Source organism: Acyrthosiphon pisum, chromosome X (assembly GCF_005508785.2).
Source record: "Acyrthosiphon pisum isolate AL4f chromosome X, pea_aphid_22Mar2018_4r6ur, whole genome shotgun sequence".
Classification (NCBI taxonomy): domain Eukaryota; kingdom Metazoa; phylum Arthropoda; class Insecta; order Hemiptera; family Aphididae; genus Acyrthosiphon; species Acyrthosiphon pisum.
Genome location: NC_042493.1, coordinates 123,036,968 through 123,055,594, shown reverse-complemented (window position 1 = coordinate 123,055,594; position 18,627 = coordinate 123,036,968). Strand labels below are relative to the sequence as shown.

The following is an 18,627-nucleotide window of genomic DNA, read 5'->3' as shown; positions in this document are numbered from 1 at the left end:
ATTTGGACGAAATTACATATTGTATAACGCGTTATAAGTACCTAATGGATATCGTGATATGATTAATTTGGAATTTATTATAGGTACCTACTATAGGTCAATTTTTTTTTAATACCATATATAATATTATGTCTTATACCTAGACTGACATACCGTCTCCGCTCAGAATTGTTTTTCTTATACAATGATATTATATCATTGAATTCAAATTTATTACCATCCATTATACAGTGACCCAATTGCAATCTACTGTACAGCAGATCGACATCCACTTACCTACCTTTTTTATAATTGTTTTTGATTAAACATTAAATTAATGTAAAAACAAATTTAATTATAAATATTGATGTTTCATGTGTTCGTAACTCTGATAAGAAGTAAAAATATTGTATGGAATTCCAAAAAAAGAAAAAAGTTCTAAGTATATCATATCATTTAGTTGGAAGAATGAAAAGGTCCTATACACAGAACTTTTTCATTCTGTTACACTTTTTTCCAGTTTTTTGGGTTTTATAAAATGTGTGGATGTCTAATACTTAATATTAACAATGTATATGATAATAATTGTATTTATTTATTTGTTAAAATTATGGTTATATTCATAAGATAACGTGAAAAAAAGATATTGGGTATTAAAGTTAAGAATCACTCTATTGAACAATTGGATATTGTGACATAGAACCTTTTCATTTTCAACCCGTGAGATTTCAATAAAATGTATATCGGTTGTATTCTCGTATACTTAATTTTTTTTCAACCCATAAAGGTTGGTGGTATAGGCTAGCTGAAGAAGATTGAATCATTTTTTGTTTGTATATAAGGTGGTCATACTGTCATTGGTTACAGAAAAAAACAATTGATATACTAGCAAAGTTATTTTTTAAATAAAAGAAAATACTATTTAATTTTGTGTTTGTTATTCAAACGTCCAACAACATGTACCTAATGTGCCTATACATAGAGATGATGTATCTGTAGCTTTTAGATACAACACATTTCAACCGATTTTTACGAAAGTTTCGGAGATTGTTCATAGCGATATAGGGAAAGTTTAGAGTATAATTTACCTCCACGTTCAAAAATATGCTGATTGCTATATCCATAATCCAATCCACCACAAGTCAATCATACCAACTGTGGACGAATTAGTCAACAGACCGAATTACACCGATGCCTGTAATCCGATTTGCCCGTGAACTGAAGTCAGGGCTTGAAACCAATATTGGATACCGATTTTCAATACCAGTTAAAACAGTTAAAAACCGAAATCAATATTGAAAACAAAAACGAAATCAGAAAACATAAATACCGATATCCGAAACCAAAATCAATTTTTTTATTCGGGAAAAATCAGGATTTCCAGCTAGTTACCAACATATTATTTTTTATGAAAGCTCAAGCGCGAGCGCATAATAATTAATATACTGCATGTGATCATCGAACAGAGTTACAAAAAGAAGAAATTATTGGAAACGACTAACGAGTTATTGAATAGGAAAAACAAAGTGTTATCACTGTTTTTTACTTACGTTCAGGTTTCGGTAACAAGTAGATGTTAACTTCATTAGTTCCTCGTCGACCGGGAACGAGTTTTTCAATATCTTTCGTCGATCTGTGATTTTGGTTAGGAAAGTTCGATTCAGTTGTTTCGTTTGGATCTTGCACTCTGATTGATATTTGATCGTGGGTGTAGTGTGTTTTTTCACCTACGTCCGTTTCTGGTGTTGCACTTCCAGTAGAAGTATTTGGATTCGACTGCACTCCGCCATAGGTTTCCCTGTTAATAATTTCTACTAAACTGAGTACTTCATTTCGGATATTTTCAATTATTTCACTTGTGTTATCAATACAATTCTCGTTAATATTAGAAGGAGTTTCATTTACACGCTGAACCATCGCATCCGGCTCACTTATCAATTCATTTTTGTCAGTTTTTTTTTGCTGTTTGTATAGTTTTGTCCGCATTCCTGCATTGTTTGTTTGTTCATCACTGGTTTGTCCGCTGTTAATTGCCAGTTCAGAATTGGTATTTTCAATTGCAGAATCGATTGTCGAGACACTGGAATCAGTCTTACTTGAATTTCCATCTTTATAAATTTCAGAATGTTTATTATTGTCTGTAGATTTATTCCGTTTTTTTGATTTGTGTTTATGTGATTTTTTCTTAGATGTCTGACGCTGATCAACAAAAGAACAATCTTCATTTAATATTATGTTTTCAGCATTGGTTTCATTTTTTTCGTTGTTAAGTTTTTCTGAATTTTTTGAAGACTTGTTAATTTTATTCAATTTTTCTTCATTAACTGTAGACGTTTCTATCGTGTCTTTTAATTTTGAAGTAAACATTCCAGTGTCAACATTTTGATTAGTACTTTCATCAGCTGTGTTCTCCTCAAACGTCAAATCAATAAGTGTTACTGATCGTCCTGTTAGTCCAAAAATATTATCAACATTATGGTGCGTATTATCAACATTGGAATTCTCAACAGTTAAAATGTTTTCATTTGCTTTTTTAATTTTATTTTTTGTTTGATCATTAAAATCATATGTTTCAATTATTCCATCATTTTTCTTTGAAAGTGTTCTTGTTGGGCATCTTAGATCACTTGTATCATCATCTAAATAGTGAATTATGTTTTCTACAGTTTCTGTTAATTTTTTTTGGTCGTCTTCCATTGACTTCTTGAGTTTTTCACTTTTCTCTTTATTATATTGTTCTACCCCATTAGAAGTACTTGCAGTTTCAATATTGTTCACAACATCCACATCGTCACTCCTTATATCTATTACGCCAATCATCTTTCCAACATTTAATTGTTTGTATCGTTCAGTATTCAAAATATTCAATTGATTATTACAATCTATGTATGTTTCAGATTCCCGGTCGTTTTTGGTACGACGTGGGTCCCTTTCACTCTTAAAGGTGTATATATTAAAGTTATCAGTGCTATTCGAATCATTTACAACACCAAATTTGTAACTTGTTTTCGTGTTTTTAAATTTCATGTTGACTATTCGTAAGTCCTCGTCTTTATTGGTATATATTATTGGTTTCAATTCTTCAAAATTATCCAACATATATGTATTTTCATCGCGGTTTATTAGCCTCGGATCACATATTGGTGTATTGACGGTTTCAAATTGGTTTTCTGTCGGTTTACAATATTTTATAACTGATTCGCAACGGTACGGTGAACTAGGATATTCCTGTACACGAAGAACGTTATTATTATTATGACAATATTGGTTTTGATCCGGTGGTCTGGATGCACTAGAAGTAGATGGGCTACCGTTTCCAATCCTATATGGAGAAAACATTCCACTTTCACTTTGTTCCGCGGGCATCATATTATGCTGCAAGCTTGTAGAGAGATACGGTCGATTCTGATTGCCGTGGTTCGATGGCCTTTTAATTCTTATGTTCGGAATATTTACGACATTATCCATGTTGTTTCCATAATACGATTTTACGACTGGTTCATTACATTCTACATTCAACGATAGCGGTGTTTCATTTGAACCGTCGGTGTGAATTAATGGACGTGGTGTTGTTGCCGAGTTTTGTTGGGGTTGATTTAATTGACTTAATGTATGTACCACTTCCGTGTTATCGTTTATAGTTTCGCTATTTCTTTCTGAATTATTCGGCGACACCATAATAGAAATGCCATCTAAATATTCATTATTCAGATATACTCCAGTGTGCTGATTTTCGTTTGTTCCGTATGAAAACTCAGTTAGGGCGTTATTTCTGACAGACCTTCTCTCGTTTGACATTATACTAGGTACTGGACACTTCGTTACTTAATATGATATATTGTTATATTGCTTAATCGGTGTTTATCTAGTATTTATATAGTTTTGAACGAAATCTTGTTCTACGCCTTATTGTAAATTACGAATATACCATACGAATATTGGAAAAGCTGGATAATTATGCAGGCATTTTAGGAATCATATTTAATTTCTTGATCACCTGGGAAAATTGTAAAAAAAAACTTTTAATTTTAAATGCACAATATTAATTTAGATGGTGTTTTATAATCAATGAATTATCCTGTTAAAAAATATATTTTTATATAATAAATCTTAATTTAAAATTACTGAAAGAGTCTTATTGATTTTTCCCCAACTGTAAGGTGAATAACGAAATTGTTACTTTATATTTACGTGACTAATAAATGGTAATGACAAAAAAAAATCAATTGTACCTATAATACAATGGTATTCCCAAATTATCATAAATACACTTATTATTAGGGCTCGGATTTATATGTATTTATATAACCAAAGTATGTACTTATCCAATAAAAATATGTACATAAAAATGTGCTAAAGAATTCAAAATATGTAGTAAAAAAAAAAAATAATAATAATAATAATAATTAATAATATAATAAAATATAATAAAAAATGTATATTTATCTAATTATATTAAATACCAATATTTATTAACATTCATTTTCAAACTTTCGAATCCAAAAGATCGCCGATATTGTCATAAAATCTTAATAATAATTAACAATAAAATAAAATGTGATAAAAAAATGCGTATTTATCTATAGTTATCTAATTACCTTGCTTGGGTACAATTAATAATAACATGCACTTTAAAATTTTTGAATTAAAAAAATCGTCGGTATAATATATAGTCATGATAACCTTCCAATTATTTTAACTCTGAAGAAAAGACATTAAAACAGTATAATTGTCTAAATATGTGAGAAAAAATTAAATAATTTTGAAATATGTAAAAACATGTATTTATGACAAAATATGTAAAAATATGTGAAATCAAATATAGCTCATTTTATCAAAAATCTAGTGAAACAAATTTATCACTTGCCGAAATTAGTTTATCATGTCGCAGAGAAAATATGTATTTACATATAAATCCAAGCCCTACTTATTATACTTTGTTAACCTATTCAATATCATCAACTGAAAAAGGCTAAAATATTATATCATATATCTATTTATTCAGAACTTGTTTGGATTATTAGATATTGACCGTTATTTTGTCAAAAACTTACCATCTAATAACGACGTATTATTTATGTATATAGATAATATAAGTAATTTTATAAAACCTGAAAGAAAACTGTCGGCTATCGAATCTTTTTATTAACGAAGAATTTGATTGTTTTTCAATCATCGTAATGACAATTTATTATTTTCTATACACAGTAGAACCTCGATAGCTCAAAAACGTCTATAAGTAGAACTGTCGATAACTCGAAGTAATATCTTGTCCTTTGCATATTAAAATGTACAAACAATATTTTTCTCAAACATTTTTTTTGCCCCCAACTTAGTTATCAATAAGGTTCCACTGTGTATAAATAAGTCAAATTATACGGCATTTATCAAATATTTGTCCACTGTATAAAACTAAAAAGACTAAAAAAAAACTTACTTGACGATTGCGTATCTTTCATATAAGTGATCCAAATACAATTGCCAACAATATGGAATTTGTCTGACGATAACCTATAAAAAAAAAAAATCCATTTATAATTTATATTAGGTAACTCCATTAGGATAATAACGTTTGCATAGTTTTAAGAATATCAATTACGGTCTATAAAAAGGTTGTAGATTTTTAGAGCCTACCGTATCAGTAAATAAAAGTTAATCAAAGAATTTTAATGAATCATTAGTAGGTACTAATAATTTTGAAATTTTTTATTTAGTTTAGTAACAGGAATACCGCACTACCGCAGTTATATGAAAAAAAAACATTTGTAAACCGAATACAAACTATGCAGCATAAACGGATATAACTGGATAAAAACAAAATACAAAAAACTGCGTGTTGCGAGTGCGCACAGAAAGTGAAATTTTTATCACAAAAAAAAATTGTAAAAAGCTGGTTGTTAGACCGGCATCGAACCAGCAACGTCGTAGTTGGTAGCATGATATTGACCGTTGACCATTAGACTATTATGTGTGTCGTAACCAGCGATAATCTTTATTGAAGTGAAACTTCTTAACAGAGGGTACGAAAAAACCGTCATGGTCGGCCATCATGACAAGATAGATAGCGTAATGGTCAATACTACGAGCTATCAACCTCGATGTTGCGGGTTCAATTCCGTTCGGAGGAACCAGCTTTTTAGCATTTTTTTCTGACATATTTATTTTTTTTTATACAAAACAAACCATAGAAACGGGTCTGTCGTGACGGCCGACCGTGATGGTTTTTTTCGTACCTACCCTCTGTAAACAAGCGTTTTACTTCACATCGTGCATATTTCAACGCATATTTTACCAATTTTGAGTGCATAAATGCATGGTTATTTAAGCATTTTTTAGGGCATGAATTTACGAGCCCCGCATATAAGATATAAACTTTGTGACAATTGTTACATGCACGACGCAACAACTAACAACTACGTATTATAATAATGGCTAGGGATCTCAAACCACTGGGCGAACAATTTATAGTTTTCACCTGCAGAGACAACATAATATAATTAATTATCACTATCGTAAAATGTGTAATAAGTAACTCCGTTAAGATAATAATAACAATAATAATAATAATAATAACGTTTGTATAGTTTTAAGTACGTCGTTTACGGACCATAAAAAGGTAGTAGACTTGTATAGTCTATCGTATCAGTGAATATGAGTTTAGCAAAGATGTTTCTTGTAGCAAGAATACCGCACTATCGCAGTGTACAGCGATAATATTTATTGAAGTGAAACTTCTTAACAGAGGGTACGAAAAAACCGTCATGGTCGGCCATCATGACAAGATAGATAGCGTAATGGTCAATACTACGTGCTATCAACCTCGATGTTGCTGGTTCGATTCCGGTCAGAGAACAGATCTTTTTAACATTTTTTTTCTAATACGTTTTTTTTTTTCATACAAAACAGACCATAGAAACGGGTGTGTCTGGACGGCCGACCGTGACGGTTTTTTTTTCATACCTACCCTCTGTAAAGAAGTTTTACTTCATCCCCGCTTACTCGCAATACGCATTCTTTTCGGTACTATGTATATTGAAGTTTAATTTCAATAAATATGTCCAAGGTAATTTATTTTCCTAATTGGATAAATTAATAAAGTGTATAAGTTATGTGGATACCCACGTCATAAATATTATTTGTGATTTAATCTTTTATCGAATTCTTCTTACTATAATAATATAATATATTGTTAAAAATGTCAGTGACACTATTAATGTAAAAATATATTTTATTAAAGAAAGTTATTTTTTAACTGACGCATGCGATGCCACAGGTAAATAATGCCAAGAGAAAATCTCTCGAATGTAAGAAATTATATATTGGTTTTTTTTTTTTTTGAAGAGGTTTAGTGCTTAGTTGTGTACCTGCATTGAATCGCTAGACATAAGATACAAACTCCGCGACAATTGTTACGTGTCCGACGCCACAACTACATATTATTATAGTGGCTGGGGATCTCAAACCAACAACAATAGTTGCACCTGCAGGGACAACATAAAATAATATTTTTATCGTACGGGGAAATCGGTTACGTTCACGCCGAGAAGCCCTCCTCCGTCGCAGAGTTTTATTGAAATCATTAAAATTGATGATAAAGATCTTTTTTTTTTCGTTAAAACGACTTTTTTTTACAGAATCATAAATTAATATGGGATGCGATCTATAAGCCGATTTCTATAATATATTCTGTAGCCGGGAATGTTCGCCGTCGCCAATGCACTTATACACACATATATTTAATTTAATATACTGAACGTACCTACACATAATAATATTATGGAGTTATTCGACCATCCAAGCAGTAGGTTAGGTACATAATGTCTGATGATCAAGAAAGTCAGTAAATTGTAAAACGTTCAAGATAATTATATAGTTGTTAGTTGGCAGTGCCTCCCTTGAAGATTGAGGGGAAAAATGTAGAATTATTGTCATATTAATCATTTTTGTTTAACGATTACATCATTTTATCAAGTTAAAGTAATCGAAATGATCTGAATCAGAATAATTAAAAAAAAAATTTGAATTCCGAAAATGTTGTAAGAATAATAATATATGAATTATAAATGGCGCTGCATCGGATAATTGATTGAAAATAAAGTAGCCGCCCACAGGACAGGTGAACCGCTGGACGCTGCGCAACGCTGCTGCACATTCCATCGGTAACAGCTCGGCACACCAATTACTTTATGCGCATGCGCGTACAATATACATGATCATTTTTAACCTAACTAATAGCGCCCCGGCGGAGACAACCGATTTTCGCTGAGGTGCACTCGTGTACGCGTTAAAATGCACACACGCGCAAACACAAAATAATCGAAACTGCGCATGCGCAACACTTTTGAAGCGGCAACGTTTTCAGTCAGCTCCAAGATATTATTATTACAATATCTCCTATACCATATCGATTACCCACAGCACCGCCACCCACAGCGCCCTCTGTCCACTGCACTACAGAGTAATATTACTCTGTGTGCTCACCGCTGCCCGTGGCCGTTGAAATAAAGTAATGGTAATTGCTATTATCAGCATGCCACTAGCACTATACATAATACAAATAGGTATTTAAGAGTTAAGGCATTTTGATAGACATAATTTTGAACTGTTGTCAAGTACCAAATAATATATTCAGCAAAGAATTTAAATTTAAATTATTTTTTGTCCTCTTATTAATCTTTTTAGGAAAATACTAGCCAACTCACAAAATTATTGTAAAACTATAGTTGTAGACCTATGTACTATACTATACATTTACTCGTTGATTATGACATAAACAATATTAAGTATTTATATTTTATACACCTCATTTCAACATGTATTTTCTTACATTTCTAGTGATGTATGGGGTGTGGAGGGAAAAGCCCCCCACCGGTTTTCTTGGGTTAACGTGTAGCCGTGGACCATAATAAAAAAGCGAAACTGATGAGATGCGATTATACATTTGAAACGGGAGTTTGTGGATGTGGGAGTTTGTAATAATATTCACCAAAACGAGTAGGTATTAAGTTTATTACGATTTTTTCGTCGACACTTTCGTTGACGTTGAAACTCGATGGACTCGAATGACAATAATAATTTTTCGAGATTTCTAACTACCCACTGCCATAAATGCATAAATTATAATAATATTATATAATATGTTTAACCGTAAAACAGTGTCTGAGTGAATGAGTTAATGAAATGATAGGTATAGGCATTATGTGTTTGGGCCAATAATACGCATTATTATTAGGTTTACAGTTAGTTTGACAAATTATCTAAATATCTTACTATTATGCTATTGAAATGTGTACTATCAAAGAATGATCGATTTGAATTTTAGTGCAAATTACACATGTTGGGTCAATTATGGATACACACTAACGCTCAAATTTTGTGGGTAAAAAATCATTTGGTCGTTAATAATTGTATAGAATCATGTATCTGCACACAAAATATTTATATCAAATCGATCATACTTTATAAAATACCATTTACCTGACAATCAAAACACACAAATAGATATTATAGTGTGTGACCACACAATAACGAACTAAAATAGTTATCATAATGTACTGTTTTGAATAAAACAGTCGAAAAGTCGAGATAATACGCGATCCGTATTTATTTACAAATGTTTATTCTTACCTGATCTTCAGTGCGCAGTGGCAGCGGAGTCGGTGGCCCACGTGGGTCGCAGACCGACACCGGCGTACGGCGGAGATCGATGTGCCCGATAGGGTTCACATGGTCGTCGGACGGAGGCTGCTAAGACGTATCGCCGGTGATCGATGTGTTTTTAAACGGATAAAAAATCGTTCGACCTATGCCGATGCTCGGCGATCTGCGAGCTAGCGAAATCTGCAAATATGTAGGTTAGGTTAGTTTACAAATTGTGATGTGACGACCGGCCGTTCAAGAGCGCCGAACGATCAAAGGTCGGGGAGCGGGGAAACCGATGCGCGCGAACCTATTCGACCGTTGGACTACTCGGGACGGTGGATATGAGACGGACGAAAAATTCGGAGATAAGTTCGATCAATCGATCGCCGACGGGAGTCCTCTATCCGTCTACTATTTATCGCGATTTTCGGAGCAACGGGCGCGCTCTACTGGTGGCTGTGACGGGAAAACGACGATCGTGGTACGATTCGAGCGGATACATTTCGTGGGGGTGAAACGGCGACGCGGAAATCGCCACCCGGCCACACGCAACCGGTGTTCGTAGCTACGGGTAGGTACGGATGTAATGAACGGCAATCTCACGGAGAGGGTTATGGTCGTAAGCGAAGGAGCGGAGTAGGTGTCTATACGGTAGCTAGGCGACGACTGAAAGCGAAAACGGCGGTTGAAAGCGAAAACGACAGTGATGCGAAGGTGCGCGAAGACGACTACCTACAACTACGACCGAAGAGTTTCGAGACGGTTCTGTCGTCGAGATCAGAAATGATTTCGCTGCGGACGCGCGACGGGCGCCCGCAACCTACGGGCGGCACTCACGGGGTGGTGGGGTTGGAGTTGGTGGTAGTGGTGGTGGTGCGGTCAGAGCTGTCGGCGGCGGTGGCGGTGAGGTTTGAGTTTGCGGTGACGGTGGTGGTGGCTCGCGGTCGCTCCGCCCGGGGGGTTGTGATTCGGCAGGAATTCGGCGGCGGCGCAGATACCACGGTCTCGACAAGAGTTGGGATTACCGGCCTCTGCCTTTAACGATAAAACCCTGGAACCCCGATACGTCACGGCTGCGTCTTACGACGACGACGATGATAATAATAATATTATATACCGGAGGTATCCCGGGCGGTCGTCACGGTAACGGCACCAGATCAATAAAACTCGCGAATGACGGGGATGCGTATCTATACCGTATTTTATATACCTACGAATACGTCGCTCAACGGCTTAAAATTTACGCTGTAAATTATTCTTATATAAGTCTTCGTAAGCGCGTACAAATCCCACCGGTATACAGGTAGTTGATTTTAAGACCGGATATTACTTCAATGCTTAATCCACAAGTATACACATTTGAATTTAACTTGCAAAAATTAATTTCCTAAACCCGCCCACCCCTTAAATGATTATGTTAATCCCACCGACATTATAGAATAAATAAAACAAAGCCAGATTAATATAATGCGCACGATATTATTATACTTGGCGGTATTATATGCAATAAAAATGAATAAATTAAAAATTCCAACTATGATTAGAGGTAGTTGGGAAAATATTAAATTATATATCGTACGCTTTGCCAGAACAGTATGTCAAAATTACAAAATATGTATTTAAAATAATCCAAACACTTAAGCGATAAAAATGATAGCCTATCACACAGAAAAATAGTTGTGTAATTATTTTATACTAAAATCGGGACAGAAAATGTGTGTAATAAAATCAAGACGTATTATTGAAAAATAAAATTTGCTCGTAAAATAATATCGGAAGCGTTTACGTTTGTTTTGCACAGGTCGAAATTTTAGTACCTACCTGTGGAATTAACATTTTTTTTTCACTCCAAATTATAGGTGAGATGCCACAACACCACTCGATACACTTACAAATTTGCACCTATTGTAATAATACCTATATTATCGTTACGGATCCTAAACTTAAATAGCAAGTTTAAGCAAACAGACGACAGCAATCAAATTTGGTATACATCATAACATTATCTGATAGGAATAGTTTGCCCAAAAACTAAAATCGGGCAGGGGTATTAGATTTAAATGACATAATAATATATTTATGATGAATTCAATGTTTTATGTTAACCTATGAAATTTTTAGGAAATTTTATTCACAGCCCTATTGATAATATAAGTATAAGTATATACATTGTTATAATTAATTATGGTTTAAGGTTTCAAACTGATATTCAAACTGTGTGTCGAGACTCTCAGGGGTGTCGCTAGAGTTGGAGAAGGGAGCTGCGTCAAAGCAGCGAAAATATAAATTAATTAAGGTCTCGTAATATTTATCAACATTAAACCGATGATGGAAACGACAATGAAACAAAAATTGAATTTGGATTACATGACTATTTGAAGTTTTGTTTCTAGTACTAAAGTTACTGCTATTATAACCTGGTCATGTTGTATTCATATTTTTAAAAAAAATTTCATAACAATTTTTTTTTAATAATTGGTAGCCAAAAATATATTGTGAACACACAAAGGAGCCCTGTCATAAAAAAGTTTGAATACCTCTGGATTAAGCCAACCACGATTATTTCATAATTAATATAATATATATATTGTTTAAACTACATTATTATTGTTATAAATTAATAATAAGTAGGTACCTATCGTGAAATTATGTAACTATTGAAGTATGATATTTTATTCCACATATTGTACGATTGATTTTTTTAAACTGTAATTAGTTTTTAAATTAATATCGATGAATATCAACTACTTTATCAAAGCATGGTCATTTAATTCGGCTGAAACGTACAGTTTTAGGCAACTTTGATTTAAAAAATTAATAGTTTAAACGCCAGTTCAAACAAATAAATACGTTTTGCTTCTAAGCAAACAATCGGTTTGGCTTTGAAAAATTATATTACTATTATCATTGTTATTCTCCAGTGTTCAATGTTATTATAATAAGAAAGTTTTTTTTTTGTTCGATATAAAGCGTTAAGTGCTCTGGCGCCATAATCTCCGGTTAGGGTGGATTTGAACAATAAAACCACCTGAACAACAGTGCCCAATGTTTGCGTGCGCACAATAACAATAACATTATCAACATCATTATATTGCTTTTATATTTTTTCGCTCGACGAGTGTCATCGTTTAGGCTGTGGAGACAACTATGCTTAGTTCGTCAGAAACGCCCTCCTTCAAACTTTGAGTGACGTGTCACGTTTCCCCCAAAAGCATAGGTACCTTTTTTTTTCCACTTTGCCCTTTTCCACAAATACTCTTCTCCGCCGAATGAGATATCGACCACATTTGCACCCAAACATTATTTCTGTGCCATTAAAATCTGTTATATATTATATAAATAAGTTGAATAAACAAAATATCATAAAGCGGACCACTCACCACGTGAGTTGCCAAATATCGACACAGTTTAATATTCAGTTGACAGTTCCATAGTATAAGAAATAAGAAAAAAGCTCTGCACGAACCGTGTTTTAGTCCTAGATCGCGCATGTGTATGGCCTTGTGTCTTTGTGCATGCTGCATTGCATACCTAATAATAAATATATACATGTGACGTCACCTTGTGTTTATCGTTAATTACCTAGATAAATTAGATATTGCCCCTTAAAAAAAAAAATGCGAAATCTTATCATTCAGCATACATCATATTTCTTATACCATGTCCAGAACAACAAGTATGCCGCAGGGTCAGGAAGCTTCTGAATTTGTCGGTATCGGTTCCGGTATTGGTTCTCCAAAAATAAAATAGCGGTAACGATTTGGTTCAAAAAAAAAAAATAAAAATAAAGATTCGGTTCCAGATAATATAGCCCACCTATCGAAAAGTATAATAATTTTAAATGGGTACCTATCCGGAATGCGGGTTTAATTAATAGTATGACAATTAGTTATAAATTTTAAATATTTTAAACATGACCTCTTGTTTTAAACATTTAATACATCAACGTTCAAAACATACCACGTTTTATTTTTATAGCCTTTAAAACATAATTATTTGTCTTATTTTCAAACAATAATTTAGGATGTCAGTCACATTGTCATATAAATTTTCAAGATACGAACTAGACGAACTAAAGAATCTAAAAATCACAATTGTAATATTTGCCAGAAAATGTTTATTAAACAAAAAAAAATTTTTTTTTGTTTGCAACCTTGACTGATACAGATAGTTTTTTTGTTATTTCTAAAAAAATGATTTTATTTCTATACATTGTAAAATATTATACTGTTAATCAATATTTTAAATACACTTAGTGTACAACAACAACTTTTACGTCTTACGAATCTTTAATGTCTTATAAATAATATAATACTACAGCGCATTGTCTAGAGCTAACAACAATTTTGCGGAAATATTCTAACGATATAATGTTTTCATAAAAAATTGAATTAACTATTTTATACATCACATGCAAGTGTATTTTAATTTTAAGATTACCCAACCGTTAAGAAATGTATGTATTATTAGTTTGGTCAGTAAAAAAATTTCAAACTTCCAAAAATATTACTATTATATTTTTGTGATATATTAATACAAATAATTTTCCAAAACTCGCGACTAACATTTCAAAGGTGAGATAAATGTAATAATATGTAAAAAATTAACAACATATTCGTAGGACGTTTTTATTTTTTATAGAACCATTTTATTTTTACGCGTGAATACGTTATTTTGGGCACCGAATTAATGCTTAGACTTATAGGTATACTTGGATATTTGGGACGCAATAGTACTAACGAATTTGGGCGGTAATCGGTCATCATTGATTTATTCTTGTAATTTACAGATTCATGATTGGAAGGGGGGGGGGGGTGTTAAACGTGGACATATTTTGCATTATACATAGACACATAGTACATACGCATATCAAGCACAAGTTTGCAATGAGTTTTCAAGTTCTATGACTGAGCAAAGAATTTTTTATTGACAATAATTTAAAAAAAAACTATTGACTAGTACAAATTAACATTTTCATATGCCTAATAATAGCTTGAAAAGTGAAAAAATATTTTAATAATTTTATAGCGTATGAAAGCTACTAGTATAAAATTTCAGTGAATATTAATTTTTTAGTTCTACCAAACAACAAAATCGACTTTGTCAAAAACTCACTACGTAATAATTCCCAATTTCTTTAATTTTTTTTTTTACTTTTCCCAACGCTTTTGAAAATTACTGAGAATTTTTAATTTTAAACTATTTTTTGCAACAGCAAGATGCATTCACTCGTCAAAAAAAAAAATACAATAAAGTTTCAAAGCATTACTACTTAGTAACGTGGTATCGCCGGTATCGAAAGTGACACACGGCAAAACCTACGCCTTACCTTCGTACGATCAAGGCCAATGACTGTCTCTAGAATAAGTTCAGATCAGCACTGTTAACCTTTGAGGCACGATGGTATGCGTTTGTCGATTATACGTCCGTTTCCTAAATTGGAATGACTATTACGGCCCCACAACCGGAGCACTGTTCGGTTTGCAATAAACCTCATCGACTATATAGGTATGCGTGTCTAAGGTGCACTGTTCCAATATCAAATGTAAGAACGAAGAAGATTTTAAAACAATATTCAACTCGGGTTTTGAGGTAGGAAACACTTTTATCAAATCGCAAGACAAACATAAATAAAACACTTGGCAAATTCAGATTGCCTAGCCCATACTACGATCGACGTTTCACACCCTCGATCATCGTACATACGTCCTAGCCGAATCACTCTGCGACAACGGTACTGCCCGTGCCTGCGGTGTTATAAAGAATAATATCATTGCTACCTACCTCGGCACATCTTGCTTCGTTGGCCTAACCTATATTGCTATCTAAATTGCCAAATTGATTTCCACCTATATTGTGTACGTTAAATAATATTACAGTGACAACCTTCTACAATATACGACAGTGCTTATACAGACCTAAATATTCTGGTCGAAAGATGTCGGTCGATCGTATTAAAACGAATAATAAAATAAACAATTGATCGCGTGCGTGATGTTAAACACACTTTTGCGTTTCATATACGTACTATAAGTAGAGTGTTTACAATCGAAAGAAAAAATACAATTTCACGAATGAAAAATAATAAAAGGAGAACATTGTTAGGCTACTTGTAACAATATAAATAATATTCCAAATGAAATAGTGGTCGACCACCTTTAAAAATGTCAAACGTCAATTTAAGGTATCTCAGTTTTTGGAAACGGCTCGCCAACCCCGTATCAGACCGTATTATTGTGTAAAGTAATGTTAGAAGCCCCACACAGGTTGTAATTTATTTTTTCCCAGCGGGACCTCGAGAAAGGTACCACCCACCGTTCCCGACGATACCTTTAGAAATCGTGTACCTATTGAATACAGAATAGGGATATGCGTGTAATATGTTGTACACGTAAATTATTGCACTTCAAAATGCAGGTAAAAAAAAAATATATTGGAATCAAAAATGTTATGCAATAGCAATAAATTGCACCAGACGATATTGAAGTACTAAAAACACCATGATTCAATTACGACGAAAAGTTAAAAAATAAACATAAGGTTCTGAAGTCAGTAACTTACCATTACAAAAATAAATAATTTAGTAATGAACCATAGACTTGGTAATTAAATTAAGACGTATTGTAGATTATTTTTATTTCAACATTAATTGTTTCCAATCGTCTATTTTAACTACGGCAGTTTAAGGCTTTTACACTTGAACATGACACATTGTTTAAAAATGTCTTTAGTATATTGTAGTGGAATAGAAACTAAAGAAGAGAAAACCTGGGAGTAATAAGCAAGGTCGGGCATTAACGAGTTAAAATTAAGTTAGAACGTTAACTTAATTTTATTTAAGTTAATTTATTAACTCATTCCTTTTTTTTTTAATTAATTATTAACTTAATAACTAAGAAGTTACTTTTTTAAGATTAACGTGTTAACTTCAAGTTCATTTTATTCAAAAATATCTAAATAATTGTCGTCCGAAAAATATTGAAATTTTTTTTAATGAGGTTTTTACTTTGATGTATCATTTTAAATTTCCACAATAATTTTCTCGAGCGTCAAGAAAAACTATCTAATAAACCATATTATTATGTGTCTGGAATTTTTATAATTTTGCAAAATTAGAAAATGTTAACTTTAAACTAAGTTAAGTTACTTTTTTGCGAAGTTAAATTTTAACTCGACGAGCAACTTAACGAAACAAATATGAATAACTTTTAACTTAAATTAACTTTATTATTTTAAAATAACTTAACTTAACTAATTAAAAAAAAATCGTTAACTAGCCCAGCCTTGGTAATAAGTATCAAAGAAAATTATAAGATGTTTATACGTTTATATGTTAGTTTCTATTCCACTACTATATTATAAGTGGATGGTGTAAAAGTGTATCACTCACATCGACTAGCTGCAAACTGTGTATAATATATAATATGATATTATAATATCTTTGGTTTGCGTCGATGCACATTATTATTATTATACGGTTTTTAGTTTTCAACACATATTGTGTAAGTTTGGTTACCATCTTAAACGCTACTCATATAATATTGTTTAGTAATTTACCTTACGCATTATTTGGTTTGTTAAAAATATATTATATTAAAATGTTATGACTGGATGTCATGAATGATCAAGGACACGGGAGAAAAACGTAGACAGTAATGCAAAAAACACAAGTATTTTTAGATTACAGATATTAAGACGAATACACCAATATATAAATTCATACCTGTTGTTTAAATCGACGCAATATAGTAAGATTTTTCGTACAGAAATGAATTAATTTGACTTTTAAATGAGAAAAGAGTGGCGGTGCGGTTAGTGTACGGAGGCGTGACGAAATCATTTTACGCGGACGTAGGACTTTGTGCTTTGCCTTCGTCGAATACAGCCTCTTGGCCGTATCGTACTGCAGTGAAACCATTGTACAGGGAAGTAGTCCGCCGAATAGTCCAAGTGATCCGAAGAGTGTCCGAAGAGTGTCCGCAGAGTATACTGAAATAGATGTGTGTGTGTGCCCGGAGCAATGAGACTATGCCGAGATGGTCGTCTCCGCGTAGGAGTTATGTACAATTTAATAAAGCATAGCGAAGTCTTGTCATCCCCACTAATTTGTTCCTCGATAACATAATTGTCTCGAGTGTCCTTCCATATTATAATACCGGTAAGTGTTTGTAATTGGACGATTATTGTATCACGTTATGTTCGTGGATGATCGAGATGCAATTATTGTTGCGTAATACTCGGTGGAATCTAGGTCACTATAGATACCGATTATTGTTGCGTAATGTAAATTTGTGAATTATGAATTTGTACGATCTAAGCTTAAAGGAATGACAATTTCTTTATAAAAATCATTTGATTACGTTTGATGTGCCACGCCCTAGTATATTCGTCTCGGAAATTCGTCTTACCATTTATTCATATTATATTATATTACATAATTATTCATAATTAAAATATCTAATAATGGTAAACTGAATATTTTCGATATAACATTTTCCTGGCGCAATCGACGTATACCTATAAATATTTGTGATAAATTCACTGGCGCAAAAGATTTATAACTTTTTAATTTGTGATAAATTCACTGGTGCAAAAGATTTAAATTATATTTAAATAAAAAATATTTCAGGGGGTCTAGAAATATTGTTGAAATTGACGAACACCGTTGAATAGTACCAGGCACGAATTCAGGTGATCCGTTTAACACAAGACACTCATTGTTTCAGAAAAAAAAACATTAATATTTTTGAAAATAATATATGGTTCATAAAATAAAATATATTATTTTTTTATCGTTTTAATATTTCAAGTTTTCTTACGCCTTTGAATGACAACATACATTTTTTATTTCATATTTCTAAGCAGAATATTATTCAGATAGTATGTCGTTCTATAATATGATGTAATAAAATTTCTAACTTCATCTGTCAACTTATATGGAGACCGTATGTCACACACAAAAGTACCTACCTACATAACTTATGGATTGTATTGTACTAGAAGCGA

At 32.7% G+C, this 18,627-nt stretch overlaps 1 protein-coding gene across 1 annotated transcript; it reads right to left on the bottom strand.

Annotated features, from left to right (window-relative positions):
- Positions 1-301: 301 nt before the first annotated feature.
- LOC100575376 (probable serine/threonine-protein kinase DDB_G0282963) lies at positions 302-17,742 on the bottom strand. The gene is made up of 4 exons (XM_003245164.4): positions 17,345-17,742; positions 9,607-9,819; positions 5,417-5,490; positions 302-3,976 (listed from the first exon to the last, which is right to left on the bottom strand). The coding sequence occupies exon 4, from the start codon at positions 3,775-3,777 to the stop codon at positions 1,522-1,524; it is 2,256 nt and encodes a 751-aa protein (XP_003245212.1). The 5' UTR covers positions 3,778-3,976; positions 5,417-5,490; positions 9,607-9,819; positions 17,345-17,742; the 3' UTR covers positions 302-1,521.
- Between the last annotated feature and the right edge of the window lie 885 nt (positions 17,743-18,627).